The sequence below is a fragment of the Mustela erminea genome, chromosome 11 (assembly GCF_009829155.1).
Source record: "Mustela erminea isolate mMusErm1 chromosome 11, mMusErm1.Pri, whole genome shotgun sequence".
Taxonomy (NCBI): Eukaryota; Metazoa; Chordata; class Mammalia; order Carnivora; family Mustelidae; genus Mustela; species Mustela erminea.
In genome coordinates, this window is record NC_045624.1 from 93,026,054 (window position 1) to 93,045,776 (window position 19,723).

The 19,723-nt window shown below is 60.2% G+C and overlaps 3 protein-coding genes across 6 annotated transcripts; 1 reads left to right on the top strand and 2 right to left on the bottom strand.

Annotated features, from left to right (window-relative positions):
* Positions 1–10: 10 nt before the first annotated feature.
* On the bottom strand, positions 11–7,952 carry POLD2 (DNA polymerase delta 2, accessory subunit). Of its 4 annotated transcripts, none has more exons than XM_032304162.1 (11): positions 7,893–7,952; positions 5,619–5,891; positions 3,342–3,463; positions 3,037–3,160; positions 2,668–2,782; positions 2,294–2,492; positions 1,930–2,010; positions 1,636–1,793; positions 1,286–1,413; positions 796–897; positions 11–433 (listed from the first exon to the last, which is right to left on the bottom strand). In XM_032304162.1, exons 2-11 carry the CDS (start codon positions 5,836–5,838, stop codon positions 273–275), a joined length of 1,410 nt encoding a protein of 469 aa, XP_032160053.1. In that variant the 5' UTR covers positions 5,839–5,891; positions 7,893–7,952; the 3' UTR covers positions 11–272. The 4 variants fall into 4 exon arrangements, with proteins under 4 accessions (XP_032160053.1, XP_032160049.1, XP_032160050.1 ...); XM_032304158.1 differs by lacking the exon at positions 7,893–7,952 and adding an exon at positions 6,781–6,884; XM_032304159.1 differs by lacking the exon at positions 7,893–7,952 and adding an exon at positions 6,509–6,846.
* LOC116568789 lies at positions 7,579–15,628 on the top strand. Its single transcript, XM_032304427.1, is given in 6 exon segments — positions 7,579–7,641; positions 7,863–7,958; positions 13,374–13,804; positions 13,976–14,125; positions 14,247–14,335; positions 14,338–15,628. Coding segments are annotated over 6 exon segments (1,002 nt in total). The 3' UTR covers positions 14,511–15,628.
* Positions 15,629–17,218: 1,590 nt separating this feature from the next.
* Positions 17,219–19,333, bottom strand: MYL7 (myosin light chain 7). Its single transcript, XM_032305726.1, has 7 exons — positions 19,228–19,333; positions 18,889–19,002; positions 18,621–18,696; positions 18,198–18,302; positions 17,738–17,816; positions 17,574–17,622; positions 17,219–17,387 (listed from the first exon to the last, which is right to left on the bottom strand). Exons 1-7 carry the CDS (start codon positions 19,228–19,230, stop codon positions 17,286–17,288), a joined length of 528 nt encoding a protein of 175 aa, XP_032161617.1. The 5' UTR covers positions 19,231–19,333; the 3' UTR covers positions 17,219–17,285.
* Between the last annotated feature and the right edge of the window lie 390 nt (positions 19,334–19,723).

The following is a 19,723-nucleotide window of genomic DNA, read 5'->3' on the forward strand; positions in this document are numbered from 1 at the left end:
CTGGTCAGGCTTTGTTTTAAAGACTTTATTCATTTTAGAGAAAGAGAGTGCGTGCAGGGGGAGGGGCGGAGAGACTCACAAGCTGACTCCACCGCCAGCACCCATCCCAACATGGGGCTCCATCTCACGCCCTGAGATCAGACCTGAGTCAAAATCAAGACTTGGTTGCTCCACGGGCCGAGCGCCCCAGGCGTCCCAATCAGGCTTTTCTTAAGAAACAAATGACACTGCTGGGTCAGTGTCACATGGAACAGATAGCTGGGGTCTCTGAGTCAGGGGCCCAGACCCAAGACCCCCAGATCCTCGTCCTCTGCCCCAAAGCCTGAGAAGCTGATGGGCTGGCAGGCCAGGCTACGCAGATTCACAAGGCAGGCAGTCTGTGTGGTGCTGAAGTCGGGGACGGCCACCAACAGCACCCTCTGGTCCTCTGGTCCTGTAAAGAAGACACACGGGCACTACCACTTAGGTTCTGGGTGGACCCTGGCTCCAACAGAAGTCACCAGAAGCAAACAGGAATTCCCCATGAGCCTTGTCGGGGTGCTGGCCACAGAAGCCCCTTTGGACCAGACAAGGGGCCGAGAGCAGCATGAAGGTCAAAGTCTGAAGCCCTGCTGACCAGAGGTGGGCAGGGAGCCTGCTGCACAGGTGCGGACCGATCAGCCCCTGCTCGGACATGCTCAGTCAGCTACCTACAGGACCCGGGGACTCCAGGGAGGTGTCCTCTTTGAGCCCTGTCCCCAGGACACGGTCCCTCGTGACACCCCAGGCCCAGAGCCCCCAGAAGGTAGGACTCACCTCGGAAGATTTTAGAGCCAAACTCAGGGGTGTTCCCGCAGAAGTAGACGTGAGGGCACTCCGGGAAGATGAATGGGTCGGTCTTGTAGAAGGGGTAGCATCCTGGAGGAAGCCCACAGCAACTGGAGCTTCTCAGCTCTACACGGTGCCCAGTCAGGGCAGCTGGGGCGCCGCCCCCTCATACTCACTCGGGCTGTGCTGGTAGCAGCCCCACCCATTGTGCCACAGCCCCATGGCCCTGGGGTCAGGTCAGCATGCCCTGCTGGGTGGCCACTGTGGTAGGGCGCCAGGATCTACCCAGAGCTCCCAATATGCTCTCCAGGGTCTTTGGCCCTACACAGCGCCTTGACGGTGGAAGCCCGAAGATTCCAGGGGAGGTTCCAGAACTAGCGTGAAGCTTTTCCAGGCTGCGAACCCTCTGGACATCAAGGCCCCTGAACAGGACTCCCTTGGCCCTCTGGCCCCACCCCATGTGGCTGAGTCCCATTACCTAGTGTGTCTGGGGCTGTGGGGCTGATGTGACGGACACGCAGGGTCCACTCCAGGATCTCTAAGTGATCCTCCATGCTGCTGTACCGGAAAATATCACTCACATTTTGTCCTGATGTCCCCAGGAATCTGCAAGGCAAGGCTCAGCTGATCCCCGCATGGGACCACTGCCTGTGCTCCCAAAGGAGCTGGCCCCGAGCTCACCTGGCACTCTCACGGTGGGTGTCCCAAGCCGACTCTAAGAAAGAGCCCAGATCTGGTGGGCCCTCTGCAGCCCTGGACCCAACCCTCCCATCCTGGTGCCACTGAGGCCTGAGGCCAGGTGTCATATGGGGGTGTGGCTACAGCTACCTGACTCCATCAATGGTGGCTTGGTAGGGATTAGTGACCAGCTGGAGCGTGGAGTAGGCGGTGGCCAGCGGGAACATGCAGGGGTGCAGGGGTTGCTGGGGCAGCGTGTAGTTGGTCGGGTCAAATTCGCCTGGCATCACATCCACAGGCACCGACGCCTGGAGGGCACAGGGGCAGGGGAGCTTGCAGGGCCCAGTGCCCTCCAAAGCCCCCCCACTCCCCTGCCTCGGCCCACCTGCCGGCGCCTGCTACGCAGACCCCAGTCCCGTCCCCAGCAGCCCCCAGTTTGCTCACACTCAGCTGCAGCAGGATCTCGTCCAGCATTCTGACCGCCTCCACGCTGGCTGCCTGGGTCTTCTTGGTTAAGTACTTGGCCTGGGGATAGAAGTCCGCAGGCTGTCAGGCCCCAAGGCAGGCTCAGGTCGAAGGGACACTAAGAGCCCCGGCTGGACAGTGGAGAGCGGAGCAGAGGCCCACTGCTCGGGGATGGTAGGGGTTCTGTGCCATGGGGTCCCCTGCCCTCATAAAGCAGGGCTGGAGCAGAGACCGCAGCATCACTATGGGGCACTGGCCACCAGATGTGTGAAACCCCGCACCCCGACTCTCCCTGGGGAAGGAGGGGCTCAAGTGTGCGTAGGCGGGCGGGCGGGGACAGTACCTTGTTGATGGAATCTCTGCTCTGGGTGTTGTGGCTCAGCAGGTTCCCAGCGAGGATGACCCGGGACACGTGGGCGGCACTGCATTGCTCCCCCTCGTCCCCCAGCTGCCCTGTCACCACGTCCACCAGCAGCTGGGTGCCCAGGAGGCTCTCGCCCCCACCTCCACCCAGGCCCAGACCAGACACCAGCAGCACAAACCTGCAGGGGAAGTCAGGGTCCTCCTGTGCACCCAGAGAGCGGGAGTTCCACTGCTGCCCCCAGCCTGGCCACAGGCAGAGCTCTGCCACCGTCATGGGTGAGTAGAGGACATGAAGCCTGGCAACCGTGACCCCCCCCAGACCACCGGCCAGACCCCTGAGTGCCTGCTCCTCACCTGTCTGTGTCAAGGGGGGGTGCGGGCTTCTGAGGGGCGAGCTCTGCAAAGCAGTGGTCCTCTACGACGAACTTGCCACTGTCTCTCGCGGAGCCGAGCACGGCCAGCACTGTCCCTGGGGAGCAGAAGTGTCAGGCTCCAGGACAGAAGCCTGAGAGGCTACCACCTCCTTTTAGGCACCCCTGCGGCAAAACCAATTAGTTCCTTTCTGCCACACCAGAACATTCTCACTGAGGACTCAGGACCGAATCCTGGGGTCACCACCTCTGGATGTAGGCAGGAACCACTGACCCCTCCCTGGGCCTCCACTCTGGGGAGGAAGGGCTGCACCTGCAGCAACAGGTGTGGGCCACCCCCCCCCGCCCCCACCTGTGACCAGCCTTGACGCGTCGACGTCGCCTTCCAGTCTGATGCGCTGCAACTCATCTTCCAAGACCAGCTCGTCGTCGGGGTGGATATACTTGCTCCGAGGAGGCTGGGGGAGCAGGTTGTGCTGGACGGCAGAGATGGGAGGGAGTTGTGGGGCCAGAGGCCGGGTCTTAAGGCTCCCAGGCCCCATCAGTGAGATTCCAGACGCCTCCCACCCCCCACCCCGGGACAGAGGCCCAGCCCTGATTCCCTGGGTCCACGGCTGGTGGTCCCGACGGTGCTTCCAGAGCAGCGGCCAACCTCACCTCTTCACTGATCTCGCGGAGGATAGAAGGCTGGAGCGGCATGGCCTTGAAGAGGGTCCCCACCACACAGCACTTCTCCCCCGGCTGCAGCTCACACAGCTTCTTTACCTGGACTCCACCACCTGGGCACGACGGCACGGGCTCAGGGACCCAGTGGCCTCCCCGCCCACCACGCAGCAGCCCACAGGCCGGCCTCTGCAGGGAAGGAGACCACCAAGTACAGAGACCCTCTGACACGAACAGCCTCGGCCCCAGGAAGACAGAAAGATGTGGCAGGGCTCCCGCGTCCCACGTCCTCATAAGAAAGACAGACACTCAGAGACAGGAGCACGGCTGCTGCCAGAAACAGGGAGAGCCAAAGAGGAGGTGCTCCTGGCCGGCCAGCACCTGCATTCAGACTCCTGGTCTCCAGGATGAACAGGGAATACAGGTCTGGTGTGTTAAGCTGCTGGGTTTGTGACCATGCCGTCCGTGACAGCACGAGCAACCAGGAAACTGACACGGAGCATTACGTCACTTACACCAAAATCATAACACTCACTCTCAGAAAGAAGCACCCTGCCCTAAAAACTACAGAGGCTCGGTGTGCAGGGCTCACCCAGGCAGGCAAGAGGAAGGAGCACAAGTTCCAGAAGGCCTGTGGGTTTGTCAGGAAAGACCCGGAGCCTGGGAAAAATGCTGCCAGGAGCCAAAGGGATCATGTGACCCCAGGACCAGCCCTTTCTGGAGCCCAGCTGCCCCTTCTGCCTCAGAATAACCAAGAACATTCCACAGAGCTGCGCCCTGGGAGAATGCTAGTAGTTCAAAACGAGGTAAGGAAAGCGCCAACAGCTAAAAGAGAAATGCCAGAGACCCACGGAGACAACAAACTTCAGAGCCCGACTGCCAAGCCCTCGCTTCACACCGAGCACTGTCCTTGAAACTCATCCGCGCCTGCCAACACGCAGGGTAGACGCTACTGCCCCATCACACGCTTAAGGCAGCAGAGGCACAGAGAGGTTAAGTGACAGTTCAAGGTTGCACAGCTGGAATCCACTGTGCACACCTAAGCACCAGGCAGAACCACACATCCCTGCGTCGAGGGCAGGACACATGTGCAGTTGGATGGCATGCGGGCATCAGGCCAGGCACCAGCACCAGGAGTGAACAGCACGGCCCATCTCATCCTCACCAAGGGTACAACCCAGAGGGAGAGAAACGACAGCAGTCAACAAGGGGTTAGCCCCTGTGAAAGTGCCACGGAGCCATGGGAGCCACAGCAGCGGTGACTGCAAGGCAAGGCCACACCAGACCGGGTGCTGCTGGTACCTAAAAGGTGGCAAGGACACGGGGCTTGAGGAGGGTGTCCCCCAGGGCTTCAAGGAAAGCAAGGAAAGGCCACCAGGAGCTACAGGAAGACCTCATTCTGTGGCGGAGGACATGCCCATTGCACTTGTGCCTGCGGTGTAGACAATACAAGATGTCCCTAACACATGTGACAGTCTAGTTCTTGTTGCCTGGAATGACACCAGAGTCGATTCCCCCCGGCTCTGTGGACGGGCCTGAGTGCCATGGCTCCCCACAGCCGAGACCCAAGCTGGAGCACCAAGGCCAGGGCTGGGGCCAACACACATGGATGGAGAAGACTGGTCCCACCTGTAAACATTTCAGATGAACTGAAAACAGCCCGGAAAGCTGCTCTGACACACAGTAAGACCGAGAACAGGGCATCGGCCAGAAGCTGAAACTGCGGGTCCTGTCTGCACGACCAATAACGTAATTGCAGGACAGGTCTAGAGAAGGAAGAAGATGTGTGCTGACAGAAGAGTCCACGGGACCCAACCAGGCTGGAGGGCCCAGAGAAGCAGCGGACAGGGAGCCCCCGAGGCGGGAGGCGTGTCTTCACAGACCTGAGCTCCCAGTGCCAGGTACCTGGCCTGCCGCACTGAGACACAGGGTGGCCACATGCAGGCAAACAAGCACGTATCCTGCTCTCCCGACAGGGAACATCCCTACACCAGTAAGATGACCACTATTCCCAGGAGAACAAAGCCCACCTCATCCCAGTTTCTGAACTAAACCTCCCTTTAAAGCCACCGGTTCCTTAATTTAATCCTTGTAACTACCTGAAGAAGAAGCGGAGGCACCAACGGGTTTGCTTTCCCAAGACAACCGGGAAGGGGGGTAAACTAAAGAAGGTCCCAGCTGTATCTGGTCGCTCATCTCTAGAACACCCCCCAACACCCGGACCCTTCTGGGCTGGCAGGCAGGAAGCACTTGCCCGAAGGCATCACTTACCCCAACGCTGCTTGGCGCGGCTCACCAGGAAGGGCCTCATTTGGAGGAGGCGGGTGGCATAAATGTGGGCGTACTGCCGGCTAAAGCTGCGCTCCCCGAGCCTGAAGGGCTGGGAGGAGTTGGTGTACGAGGACACAGGCACACGGGCAAAGGTGGCATTGTTGGCGGACGGTGGGGAGAGGAGAGTGTGGGCCCTCTGGGCAGCCTGCTCCGAGAACATGGTGTGCCAGACGCATTCAGAACCCCGTGCTTGGGCCCAGGCAGCGGCAGTCACTGTGAAGACACAGATGTAGCCCTGCAGCCCCTGCCCACCCCATGGCTCTCCCACCATGTCTCCCCTGCACCTGCGGGCATGGAAGGAGGACACCAGCCCAGACGTGGCTCAGAACAGCCCAGGCTGGATGCCAGCTGGTCACCTTGTCACACTCATCCGAAACCGGAGACAGAAAGGCTCCGAAGGCTTGTCCCACCTGGGGCTGTCCTGACTCTCTCCAAACCAGCAAGGCGCTGCCTGCCTCACGCTCTACCTAGACGACCCCCGGCCCCTGCCCCATGTCGGGCAGGAGGCCAGCCTCCCTTTACCTGCGCCCCCAGGAGACAGGCCTGTTGGAAACAAACCTACGCCTGCCACCCTCTGCTCGACCGGCCCGTTTCAGTGACCGAGACCCCGAGTCCCTACAACTCCGCTGCCCCCGCCTCTGCCAGCACGTGGCGGTCTCGCGGGCCCCCGTCCCCGCCGTCTCGGCTCCCGTCTCACCGTCCCCCTCCCCGGGCGCTCGCGCGTCCTCCTTCCGACCGCCGCGGCAGGTCCGCGGTCCGCCCCATGCCTGGGACACGAGCTCCCGGACCGCGGGCAGCGCACGCCTCACGGTCGCTCCTCCTCTGCGTACCGTTCCAGCGCGGCGGCCCGGCTCTGACCCCGGTTCGGACCCCGCTCTGCCGGCCCGCTCCTGGCAGCCGCGCTGCCCGCACTAACTTCCGGCCCGAACGCGCGCAGCCGGGCCGCAGCCCCGGAAGGAGCCCCGCCGGCCTCGGGCCGCGCTCTGGCTTCGGCTCTGCGCGTGCAGCAGGGACCCTACAGGGCCGCGCGCGGACACCGGAACCCCGGCCCCGCCGCCTCTGCCGCCGCCACGCGGGTCCGGGGTCGCAGGACCTCAGTTACCTAATCGTCGGCCGCGGGCCTCCCGCCACCTCCCGCCAGTCCGCGCTCGCCGCCACGCCCACCTCCGAGCACGGCCTCTCATTAGTGCCCGCCCACCAACGCCTTCTACGAGTCGCCGAGCTTCCTGTTCCGTCATCACGGCGGGGCCCGCCCACCGACACAGCCTCCCGCCAATCCGGCACGCCTCCCCGCCCACCTCCTCGCCGGGTTCCCGCCAAACTGCGTGAGCCGCTCCGCCCACCACCTCGCACTGCCTCCCACCACCCCCGCGCGCCGCCCCGCCCACCTCCTCGCCCTGCCTCCCGCCTCCTCCGCGCGCCGCCCCGCCCACCTCCGCCTCCCGCCAGTGCGCGAGCGCCCAGCTTGTGGCCGCGTTGCGGGTTTCCCGGGCTACGCGGGACCTGGGGGTGGCGTGGGGCTCGGGCGCTTGCGTGTCCCGAGGAGCGTGCCTGAGGTCAGCCCGCGGAGGGCAGGGCCCGGGACTGGGGTCCTGAACCGCGGAGGAACGCTTCGGACTGGGGTTAGTGACGCGACCGCCGACGGGCTGTGGCCCGGCGCTCGCACCGGGGTCTCCCTCACCCTCCAGCCCGTGGCGCCCCGGACGGTCGCGGGCGTGTGGGGCGTCCGCGCGGTTGCACCCGTGGAGGGTCGGTCTGCAGCCCTGCGCCCGCCTCGGGGTCCTGCGGCCACAGCGCCACCGCGTCGCGGTGCCGCCTGCGAGGGCTGAGTGCGCAGGGCACGGCGGGACGCGCCCCCGAACCCAAGCCGCGGTCACCGCGTGAGACGGGGTCCGTCCGGATGTGCGGGGGACGCGCGGGCGCAGGGCTCCCGGCAGGCTTCGCGGCGCTCTGCGGGAAGTCGGTGCGTTTCCTTGCTGAGCCGAGCGGGACTGGCCGTCTTCGCGCTGGGGCGTCTGCACGACGCAGGACGGACCCCGGAGCCCCCGGGGGGTGCAAGGCCCAGAGGCTTCCGAGCGCCTTCCCGGAGCGGCGCGGTCGTCCGCACCGTCCGGCCTCCCCGCGGCGCCCCGGAGCGCTGCACCTGCTCCCCTGAGCAGCCGCCGTCCGTCCGTCTGTCCCCAGGCTTCCATCTGTCCCCGGGCCTCAGCTCACGTGCCCGCGGACGGGAACCATGCGGGGTCCATCTTCTCTCGTTTGGTTTATGTCACGATCTCCCAGGTACGTCCATGCTGGACCGCGAGTCGGAACTTGCGGAGTTTCAGGACCAGCAGCGCCGCCCCGTACACGCAGAGCGCGGTTGTTCGTCTGTCCGCCCGCCCGACAGGACACTCAGCTGGTTTGCATCCTTGCCTTTACGTATTTATGACAGAGACAAGGCGGGAGGGAGCACAAGCGGGGGAGGGGCAGAGGGAGAAGGTGGCCCTCCGATGACCAGGGAGCCCCCTGTGGGGCTCCATCCCAGGACCCTGCGGTCATGACCTGAGCCCCCAGGCGCCCTAGCTGGTTTCCTTCTTGGGGCTCATGAAACTCGCTGCTTTGGATGCAGGTGAGCACAATGCGTCAAGGTTTTGGTTTCAGGTTTTGAGTACATACCTGCAGGTGGAATTGGAGCAAGTCCACCGTCCCTCCGGGTCAGGTTCCGGAGGGGCCGCGGCACTCACCCCAGCAGCTGCGCCCTTTCAGGTTCCCAGCCGCAGTGCAGTCCTTCAGGTTCTACACATCGCGGCCGACACATGGTCTTCTCTGGCGCTCTGCTCGTAGCCTGCCTCCTGGGGTGTGCGGTGCCGCCGCAGTTGGGTTTTATTTGCATGTCCTTGATAATGAGTGATGTTGGACGCCTTTTCATGGGCTTGTTAGCCACCTGTGTATCTTTGAAGAAATTCCCAAGTTCTGTGTCCATGTTTTCAGTGGGTTATGTTTTTGTTTTTTAATTTCAGAAGTGCTTTATGTGTTCCGGATATTAATGCCTTGTCAGGGATGTAATTTGCAGATATCTTCTGCCATTCCACGGGTTTTCCTCTGTCGACACTGTCTTGTGACGCACACAGTTTTCATTGTATTAAAGTCCCATCATAACCTGTTCTTCTTTTGGTCTCCTGTCCCTTAGAGGTCATATCCAAAAACTCACTGCCAAATCTAGTATCATGAAGTTTGCCGGCCATGGCTTCTTCTCAGAGTTTTACAGTCGTGGCTCTTAGATTTAGGTCTTTGATTCACATACGATTAGTTTTTATATATGGCTTTACGTAAGGTTTAACTTCTTTTGTTTGCATAGAGCTATCCAGTTTTCTCAATGCCATGTTGGAGCAGTTAGGCCTTTACACTATTAAAGCATCGCTCTTCTTTATCAATTGTGGGTCGGGGCGGGGGTGGGGGGGGGTGCATGTGTACGGACATCCTGTGACTGCCCCAAAGTTCAAGAATCTGTGAGGCCCCCAGGGGGCGCATCGGAGACGTAGAGGCCAAACACAAAGCTTTGGAAAGTCTTCACGGATTTTTGCCACTTGAGTCCTAACAGTGCTGTCAGTGCGTCTTATTAACCCTGAGGACTGTGAGCCTGGTATGCACATGTAAAGCCAGTCAGACCACACAGACGTGACTGGGGGTTCCCTAATAACCATCAGGCGTGAAAGGGGTTCCCTAGGTGGGGGAGAATCTTTTCTAACAGAATTTTAACTGCAGAAGAGATGTCGCCCTGTCTACGAGAGAGAGCTCTGGTCCAGTGAGAAAACAAGGGAAACACGACTGAACATACGGACCCCCATGAATGGGGAAGCTGTATGAGGTCCATTTGTATGAGCTGGTTTCTCTGCATTCATACTTCGGGCAGCTGGGACAGGGGAGGAAGGCCCTTGCTGTGGCCTCACTTATATTTGCCCGCTGGTGTTGGCCATGGTGCTACCATTTTGTCAGTAGACTGGTGGTTTAATGCAAGTACAGTGGTTAGTGGAGGGAATTATAGAGTTCCTGGTAGGACCAGATTGTTATTTGGCCTAAACCAGAGTTCTCTCTTTATGGATCCAAAAATTATTAGATTTCCAATATTGTTTTTCCTTTTCTGGGACCAGTTGACATTAATATCTCTTGTCAGTTTTTCCAAATTATCACTTGGGAGGACATCTCTTTGGAACACAACAGAGGTTTGGGTTGAGAGCAGTGTTTCTGGCAGAAATATCAGCGGGGGGTTGACTCCAGCTGCCAGGAAGCTGAGTCTGGAACACCAGGGAACCTTAATGACAGCCAGCCAGCAGAATGCCGTACCTCATAAGCTCTGGACACAGGGGCCTTTTTCCTCAAGCCCCCCCCCCCCCCCACAATGCAGGGCTTGAACTCACAATCTTGAGATCAAACCTGAGCTGAGATCAGGAGTCAGACCCTTAACTGATAGAGCCACCAGGCGCCCCCACAGGAGACATATTTAATCTTACCCCATTGGAGGTAGGGAGGCCTTGATGTTTCTAGAATGTTCCAAAGCCCTGAGCCACCCTCAAGACATGCCAGCCATCAGTATAAATGTCCACAAGTCATGATTCCAGGGTCCTGGGATCGAGGCCCATATCAGGAGCCCTGCTCAGCGGGGAGTCTGCTCCTCCTTCTCCCTCTGCTGCTCCCCTGCTTGTGCTCCCTCTGTCAAATAAACAAAATCTTTAAAAAAAAGTCAGCAAATCCTTAAGCTCCTGCCTCTGGTTAGAGGAGTTTCCTGTCAGCTATCCCAGGGATTCAACAATAAGCAGCTGTGAAGGGTTTCATCTGGACCGGGAGGTACTCCTTGTTCCAAGGTGGATGCTCTGGGCACCAAAACAGAGTCTGGGCAAACAACACCTTTTCTTTGGAGACCGTAGGTCCCTTTCAGGCTGGAAGTTTGACAGGGGACACCGCCTCCCTGTGAAGACATCTGGGAAGGGAGCAGAAGAGCAAATCCTCTACACATTGTAACCAAGTCCAGCCTGTCGAAAACTTTGTGTCATCCAAGTCAGCCTTTGAAGGACCCTCAGTGCCCCCCTGGGGTGTGACTGCCGGGGTGTCCTGCTGTTCTCCCCAAGTGAAGGCAGAAAGACACGGGCTATCCTTACCGACCGGAGTTCTAACCAAGCACCCCCCAGGCCAGTTACCGTGGAAACTTTGTTTGCAGTGGGAGTGGGTGCCAGCAGCACGTAGGGGTTAGGAATAGCAGGGGCCTGAGGGGTCCCGCTCAGGGACCTGGACAAAGGTCCGTCCCTGGCTGTTGGGTTTCCTCCCAGGTAAAGCGGGGGTGTGACAGGGACTGGTACAGGGGATCGTGAGGCCCTGAGTCTCGAAATTCTCTGTCATGGGCTTGAGGCCCTGAAGGACTTCTGTATTTTTAGGGCGTTGATAATTCTAGGGAGAAGTTTTGAGCGATCTAGCTGAATCTTGGGAGGTGCGCTGTGGATTTTACCAATATCAGCTGAGGATTTTGCCCAAAAAGAGGGTGTTAGTTGATCCAGTAGAAATAAATGATGGGTGTTCCCAGACTCCGCGATGGTCCTGCCAGAGACAGAGCAGATAAAAGACATCAGAGCATCATCTAATCCCCTGGTTGGCTATTTTGATCGCTGCTGTCAGATTCTAGAATTATCTTCCCCTTCAGCGAGAAAGGAATTCTGGCATGATACTTTTGTAAGGAATCCCAGCCCAGGGAGTAGGGGCGGAGGGACTGAGGAGAAAAGAGCGGGTACCCCTCCGAGGGAGTGGGTTCAGAGGCGGGAACCTGCTAAGGTTGGTTGGAGACCCCCACCATTTGAAGTGTTTGCCCCTCCCAGGGGCTGCTCTGCCGCGGTGGGGCTGGGCTGCACATGTGTAGCTCTGGTGTCAACAGGGACAGAAAGACACTCCCAACTTGGAGAATGGTTTCTCCCAGCCAGTTAAGAGACAGGATTGGGAGAGGTCTGTGTGTCCCTCTGGGAGTAATGGCCACCCCAGTCCAGTCACCTGTGGCCCAACGCAGGGTCCCCATCTCTTGAAGTGGCCACGGCAAGGGGGGTGCTGTGGTTGGAGCCTGGCAGGAACTCGAGGTGGCCCACACCAGTCAGCCCTGGCAGGGCCAATGGGACGAGGCTGTCTGCCGCTGGGCTGACCAAGGCGCCTTGGTGCATGTTGGCGGGGAGGGGAAGCAGGAAGTGAGGAGGGGGTCCGGGGAGAGGGATGCTAGAGGTGTTGCTGATGCAAAGCAGGGCAAGCCAGGGTGACAAAGTTCTATTTTGGGGCTATGTGGCTCTGCATGTCAGCAGCACACTCCCGTGGGGACGGTCCCCAGATGGTAGGGGAGGGCCAGCAGCTGGTGGGAGGTCAGAGGCTGTTCCAGACCCCTGGGGCGGGGGAGACAGGGCAGGGAGAGTACAGTGGGATAGGGGCGGAGGGGAGAGAAGCTGGCAGGGCATCTCCTCCCTGCAGCCATCCCCAAGGGGGCAGGGCCAGGGAAGCAGCAGGGCACCAACCGCTAGGCAGCAGGCTCTGGGGACTCACAGGGTCTACAGCCTGCTGGTCTCAGCTTCCAGAAGTCTGGAGATTCATAGCGCTGCCCTGCTCACTTACTACACATCCCCCCTGAGCACCGGCCGCATGCCAGGCATGGTGCTAGAGGTGGACGCGTCCCTGTCGCTGTTGCTCTTGGGAAACCAGGCTGGCTTACATCAGGCTGGGCCGGGCACACCCGGTGGCTCAGGAGGTGGCTTTCTGGGGAGGGGATGCCTGGGTTGGGACTTGAATCCAGGGAGGCCAGAGGCCAGGCGGAGGCTCAGATGCCATGACCCCAGCTGCCATCGGGACTGTTCTAGCACCTTCCGGCTTAGGTCCCTCTAGCCTGGGTCCTCCATCAGAGGCCCTCATCCCTGGAAGTCCCTAATCAAAACGCACGCTGCCCGGGGGGGGGGGGGGGTCTGTGAGTGGTGACTGGTGGGAGCTGGCCTCAATTCCTATAATAGAAGGTCAGAATGAATGGAAGAAGTTGCCCCATGGCTTTCCGACTTAAGCAACAACAGTTCCTCATTTCTCACAGCGTCTAGGTGACCCCCAGCTCTTCTCGCCTAAATGTGGACCTGGCCATGGGACTGAGGTCTGTGTCCGGCTGGGAGGTGGAGGGCCATGCCTCTCCCTCATGTGAGCTTATATCCCGGGCTTCGTCTCAGTGGGGTGGCCTCTGCTTCTCAGGCATGCGGCAGAACCAGCAGGCTGCTTGAGGCCGACAAGCCCCCAGCCAGCCGGGGTTCCCGGGTGTAGACACAGACTGGGCCTTCTGATCGCAGCAGCAACACAGAAGCTTGACTAGCGGGACCCGGTAACTACCCCGTGACTTCCCTCAGGTGGTGTGCACACACGACCTGTGGCTTCCAAGGGACATTCCACCTGAGACTGGCGTCTTTGTCTCTGGCCTTGCCTTTCTGCCCTTTTGTGCTCCAAAATGGTCAGGTCCTCTGAGCAGACAGGACCCCAAGACCGTCTGGGGCACTGGTGCACCCACATGTCCCTCCATCAGCACATCTGGTCAGCAACGTGAAATCAAGTGTTGCAGCAGCCCTTCCCCATGGCCGAGCCCTCTGGCCCTGGACTAGAATGAGTGTCATGGGGACCTGCTGTGGGCTGCCCTCGCACGAGGAGGCTGGGAGGCCGCGCTAGGTGCCGTCAAGCGCTGTGTCATTCGGATGTCTTCATTTTCAACCCCTGGAGACCTGGCGGGCGGGTGGACCTGCGAATGCTCCTGGAGACGGGCACCCACACCGGCCTGGCTCTGTGTGGCGGTGGACAAGGCACTCGAGCATGTGGTGCCTCAGAATAGCCCCTGCCGCCTGCAGTCGCTGCCTACGCAGACTCCTTACACCCTGTCCCGAACTCCATCCTGGTGTGAATGCCGCAGCAGGACTGTGTGGGCCACAGCCCCTGCTTGCCAGCTCTGGGACACAGGGACAGGGCCCGGGCCTGGGCAGGGGACTGAGGGGGTCTCTGGGTAAAATCCGGAGCCCCCCGGCCAGCCCTCCAGCGAGCCTGCAGCTCTGGAGGCTGGAAACAGTATCTGCCAACGCAGAGAACTTCTTGGCTAAAGTCACTGGGTAAGTATTAAACCACAGCTCAGTGCTCGTCACCGCCCGCTGCTAAGAGATCCCAGGGATAGGGAATCCTGCCTGTTCTCACCCAGACCAGCCCATCTGCGGTGTTTGCAGGGAGCTAGGTTTGCTAATTGCTTTGTCTGGACGCAAGCCACAGTTGCCCCCCCTCTTTTGGGCCAGAGGTGGGCTTGCTGGAGTCCCCATGCATGAGGCAGGAAACTGGGAAACCTTGGAGAAGCGGCTCCCGGCTCCTCGGGGCCCTAACCGGGCTCCACAGCTGGCCAGAGGCTTCTCTAGCCGATGGATGGGTGGATGCAAAAACAGGTAGGGAAAGACAAGCTTTCTAAGGAGAATGCACCAAGAAAAGGGAGGAGAGAATCTGTGTCCTTTTCGGACCAGGGAGTATTAACTTTGTCTTAGTTTTAATGTGCATTTGCCTTTACAGGGGTCCCTGCTGGCCACTGCTCAGAGCCCAGATGAGGGACTCCAAGCCCCACAGCCTCCGGGGCCTCCCTGAACAAAAGTGCTTGGGGGGGTTTCTCTCTCCCGCCGGGGTCTGGGCGGCTTCTGGGGACGTCAGCCTCTGCATCTAGGCCTGCAGGGCACTGGGGAAGATGGGGTGGTGGTTTGCTTGCAGCCCCCCGAGTATGAGCCCCTGGTGGAGGAGGGAGGGACCAGAGCTGTCAGAAGCTCTCCCAGGGAGCCCTAGGCAATTCTAGACGTGGCCCCAGTGAGGGCAAGAGGCTCAGAGACCTCCTCATGGACTCCCCTTAGCAGGCTGTGGGTGAAGTGTGGCGAGGCCACCCCAGGACCCCGAGCCCCACTGCCTTGCCTGGGCAGGGGTCGGGGGGCAGTGGTCCTCACAGCAGCGAGACTTCCTGGGCTCACAGGAAAAGGGGAAGTCAGGGCGATTTGGATGCCACCTCAACAAGGTTTTCCTTGGAGGCACAGGTGGTGAGGGACCCCGAGTCCCCGAGCTCGGCCCCTCGGGTGTGTGTCCAACAAGGTCGCACTCCCAGGCCTGGCCCTCTGTGAGCAGGATCGTATGGCCTCTGCTCTGGACACAAAACCTTCCCTTGCTTCGGCAGAACACACAGATGCAAGCCTGCCAAACGGGCTTCCGTTGGCTGGTTTTGCAGAGAGCGCTGGCCTGGCCCGTTTCCTGGGTTAACATCTGGGTGCCTCAGAGTTGACAGGCTGGCCATACAGCTAACAGCACGTCCAGTGGAGAGGGGACGGGAGCCAGAAATGAGGGCCACCCACAGCACCCGAAGGTGCCTCGGAGCCACAGGGAGGAAGGAGAAACAGGAGTCACCACCAATTTCAGTGATGCTTGTTTTCAACCCAATGCTGCAAAGCAGTGTACTTTCATTGTGGAACCATGTGCAAATCCTCAGTGAGACACTTTCCATTCTTTTTTGCACAACATCTTCAGGACATCGTCCTATCTCAACTCACGGCGCATTTTGAGGGCTCCATAGGCACGGTGGCCAGTGGCTACCATCCCGGGCACTCCAGGCCTCTCTCCGGTCCTGGCCTGTTCCCCTTGTCCACTTCTCTCTCTTTCTTTCGTTGGCCCCCCACACATGAACCCTCGGCTCTCAGTTTACTCCAGACTAGTTAATACAGGCAGTTTGGGTGCAGAAAGTATTAACCTTACCAGATAACTACAGCAGGAGTCAGAAAAGAAAACTTTGGAAAGCAGAATTGTAACTTGCATACAGATATGTAGTGAACACCTGTCACAGGTTTTAGGTACTCAGGGCACCTGAGGGGCTCAGGGTGAATCGTCTGCCATCCACTCTGTCATGATCCTGGGCTCCTGGGCTGGAGACTTGAATGGCGGGGCGGTCGGGGGTGGGGGGGTCCTGCTCCGTGGGGAGCCTGCTTCTCCCTCTGCCTGTCACTCCCCCTCTTTCAAATAATAAAATCTTAAAACAACAACCCAGATTTTATGTACTTGTTAATTCTGAGAGGACCAATAACGAGTGGTCAGTCTCTGCACATTCTGTGATATGTGTGTCGTGCCCAGCGTTCTTGCCATAAAGGAAGCCTGGGAAAATAGAGCATCCAGAACACCATAACGAGGAGGGAATGTAGTGCTGTCTTGTATTTATCGGGAAGAAGTCAGCATGTAAGTGGCCCTCTGTAGTTCAGACCCATGTGTTCAGGGTCAAGGGACCCATTCAGGGACGCTGGAAGGAGGCTGCTCTCCGCACAGATGCAAAGCTGGCTTCCTCTGCAGTGAAGGGGGAGATCAAGGTGGTCGCAGGTCTAGGGACAGGAACCTGTGGCCTTGTTGGTCGCCTACGACTTAAAGATGACGAGGAGGTCACAGAAGCCCCACAGAACCAGGCAGCGGTTCTGCTCTGCATGAAGACACCTGTGAGCGGTCCGCTGGGTCTCACGTCTCTCTGCAGAGGCTTAAATTATGCCTGACTTTCTGAAATCAGTTTGTTGAACAAGCAGAACTCAGGTGCGAATGGAGCCTCATAAGCTGGCCTGGTTGTGTCCCTGTCCCCCTCACCCCCCACCCCATTCCTGCTCGGGCAGCTACAGGACTTTCCTGATCATGAGTCAGTATGAGAAAGTGCTAGAACTTTGAATTTCAAGTCTCAGCGTTGTAATTAAATTTGTCAAGTCCCAGATAAAAACAAAGACCAAACACTTCTCCAGGTGAAAATGCCTTTCCTTTTGCTTGCCTTCAGGGAAGGAAGGTGTTCCGCTCCCCAGCTCTTCCCACCTCCCAGCTGCAGCCAGGCTGGGGGAGGGGAGGTCTGACTTTGTGCAAGGGACGGCCTCTCTCCCTCCTCCCTTCCAGCTGCCCTCCAGTTCCTGAGATAAGCCGAGTCCCCTCCACACCCTGGTTTCTGCAGATGGGGGGTGGGGGATGGGACACCAACTGTCCTTTCCAGAGAAAGGCTCTCCCTTTCTCCAGCCTTTACCACACCCCCACGCCCTCCGCCACCGCCAGACACAAGCATGAGGCCTTTTCCTCTCTCCTTTGGAAGCGTGCAAGTCTGCACGTGCTCTGGTGTGTACCTTGCTTGCATTTCCAAAATGAAGTAAGTCTGTGTTTTTGGATGGGCTCCTGTGTCTTCCACATGGGACCCAGCATGCGTGGGCGCGCGCACACGCGCGCACACACACACGTGCAGGGAGGCCCACCGGCAGGGCCCTTAGCAGAATGGATGTGGAGCGCAGGGCCCCCACATGGCTGGTACGGGCCTGGTGGAGGCCATTCAAAGCCCCGCAGTCCGTCTCCTAGATGTGTCCTCACCTGTAAAGTGGGCACACGCTGGCCCACCGTCGTGGAGCAGTCCAGGGTGGCCCGAGCTGAGCTGTCGAGTGGCTGGGCCCCTCCGCTCCCCCTGCTGGCCCCCACCCCATCCGTTCCAGACAGGCCACTACTGCAGGTGTGATTGGGAAACACATTTATTGTGGTGTCCCCACGGGCCGGCCCCAAGTCGCAGCTGTGCCGAGCTCACTCCTCCTTCTCGTCCCCGTGGGTGATGATGTAGCACAGAGACTTGTAGTCGATGTCCCCCGCCAGGTCCATGGGCGTCAGGGCGAACATCTGCTCCACCTGGGGGGGTGTGTGTGTGGTCAGAGGCAGACAGGCTGGGGGGCCTACGGTGGCCAGCAGGGGTGACCTGTGACCCGAGGGAGACCTGTGACCCCAGACCCTCCCCAATGACTCCCAGCCCAGTGCCCTGCGGCTAAGAGCCCTGTGAAGGGGAGGGGAGGGCCTCAAAGGAACCAGAATGCTCACCTCAGCCAGAGAGAACTTGTCTGCCTGGGTCAGGAGAAGCTGCTTGAACCTGGGGAGAGCCAAAGTCTGGCCTGGTCAGGGGGCTATGAAGGCTCCCATGGCCCAGGTGGCCGCCCTCCCCTGGGGTCCCCTGGCGGATTCTGTGCCCCTTCTTGCACACTTACTCATCTTTGTTCACCACACCCTTGCCATTGGGGTCGAACATGCGGAAGGCACTCAGGATGGCTTCCTCGGGGTCCGTCCCTGGGAGCCCGGGTGGGGGGAGCAGGTGAGCACCGGTGCCCCCGGCCTCTCAGCCCCCACCCAGGAGGCCCCCCGGGGTGCAGGAGGCCTGTCCCATCCCAGGAGAGGAGAGAGGGCGTGTCCTTGGGGCCCAGAGAGGTTAGGACCACCTCCCCTTGGAGTAGCCTGGCTAGGAGACCGGGATTTGGGACTTCGGAGTGAGGCTGACTGGGGGATCGGGGTGACCAGTGCCCACGGGTCGAGGAGGCAGGGGAGAGCTCCAAGGGCCCTGGGTGGGCCTGGGCCAGGGAGAGTCCAGTAGAAGCCTGGGTGGGGCTTGGGAGGGGCTCAGGCGACTTCCAGGCCGTAAGACCCAACACCAGCCCCCCACCCCGGGCTGACCATTCAGCTTCTCCCCGAAGAGCGTGAGGAAGACGGTGAAGTTGATGGGGCCCTTCCCCTCCTGCAGCATGGCGTCCAGCTCCTCTTCCGGAACGCTCACCTTCCCTGGCGGCAATGGGGCATGGGATGGACACGGTCCGGCCAGCCTCCCCACCCGCCCAGGCCGGCCCCTCCTTCCCTGCCGCAGGACGTGGAGAAGCGTGAAGCAATAGGGAGCTGTGGCCAGGGCAGGGGAGGTGTGTGCGAGCGAGAGGAGTGATGGGGAGGGAGGTGGGAGCAGGGAAGGAGGGAGATGGGCGCTGCCTGGCCAGGGGACCTGTGCTTTCTCAGTGGGTCTCCCACCAGCCCCCTGAGCCGGAGCTGCTCCCCTGGTGTGAGCAGCCGCCCCCTCTTCTGCCAGCAGGGGAAGGCGAAAGCACTCACCGAGCTGGGAGTAGGTCTCCCGAAGGTCTGACTTGCAGATGATGCCATCACGGTTCTGGTCAATGCAGCTGAAGGCCTGGGCGGTGGGGGGCACCGTCCTTCAGAGGGAACAGCCCCCACCCAGGGGAAGGCCGGAGGTGGGGAGGGGTCCTGGAGGGTGGACGGACCGGGAGGGGCCGGGACGCCGAGTACCGAGTACCGAGAAGAGGGGGTATAGGTAGGGTGGGTGTCAGGACCGGTCCCAGGCCGCTGGGGTAGGGGCACTCACTTCCTTGAACTCCTGGATCTGGGCTTGTTCAAACATGGAGAACACATTGGAAGAGCCTCGCTGGGCCTGCTTGGTGGCCGCAGCCTTGCCCCGGGTCCCCGCCTTCCTGCTGGCCTGCAACACTGTAGGTGGGGAGGGGCCCTTTCCCTGGCTCCCCAAATACTCCTCCCTTCCCACGCACACCTCCCCAGCACTCCCGGGAGAGCACTCCTAAGCCCGGCTCCTCTTCCCACCTCTGGAGACCCCCCTCTCCAGGCCCAGCGCGAGGAGAGACATTCCCCAGCCTACGGGACAGCACTTGGGAGCCTGCTGGCCTCTGGCTACCCCCCCAGCACTCACCATCCTCTCTCCGTGGCAGCCGGCTTGCTGCAAGGGGCCCCCAGCCCCTTTTACGGTTCAGCCTTATCACCTGGAGTGCCAAATAAGGACAGGAAGAGAGAACAAGCCCAAACTTGGCAGCCCTGCCGGGGCCCCAGGCAGATTCCAGCCACGTTCCTGGTGACCTTCGGGCCCCCTGATGTCTAACATCCAGATGTCCACCCATCCAGCAGCAACGGCTCCCAAGGGCAGAGCTCATAGGCTCACAGCTCTCCACCGCTCTGGGGGCTGAATGAGGTATCGCTCCGAATGAGAAGTATCCCGTATTACCCCACCTGACTGTCCCTCCTTCAGGTCCAGTCTAGAACCTGCCCCATCCAAGAGGACAGTGTGCGGAGGACTGGCCTGAGGCCTCTACTGGGCTTGGGAAGGGCAATGGGTATTTCTGAAGATGGTCTCTGGCCTGAGACCCCCAGGGATTCCCAGAGTTTGGGTGGACAGTGGCCCTGGCCTCTGG

Excerpts from the sequence above, each read along its gene's own strand:
- POLD2 (XM_032304158.1), bottom strand. The coding sequence starts at position 6,862 with ATGAGAGGCCGTGCTCGGAGGTGGGCGTGGCGGCGAGCGCGGACTGGC. Across the intron at positions 5,892-6,780 it reads GGCCCGCGGCCGACGATTAG|TGACTGCCGCTGCCTGGGCC; the intron begins GTAACTGAGGTC and ends GTGTCTTCACAG. Across the intron at positions 898-1,285 it reads CACAGCCCCAGACACACTAG|GATGCTACCCCTTCTACAAG; the intron begins GTAATGGGACTC and ends GGCTTCCTCCAG.
- MYL7 (XM_032305726.1), bottom strand. Across the intron at positions 17,623-17,737 it reads GGTGTGGTGAACAAAGATGA|GTTCAAGCAGCTTCTCCTGA; the intron begins GTAAGTGTGCAA and ends GGCTCTCCCCAG. Across the intron at positions 17,388-17,573 it reads ACAAGTTCTCTCTGGCTGAG|GTGGAGCAGATGTTCGCCCT; the intron begins GTGAGCATTCTG and ends ACACCCCCCCAG.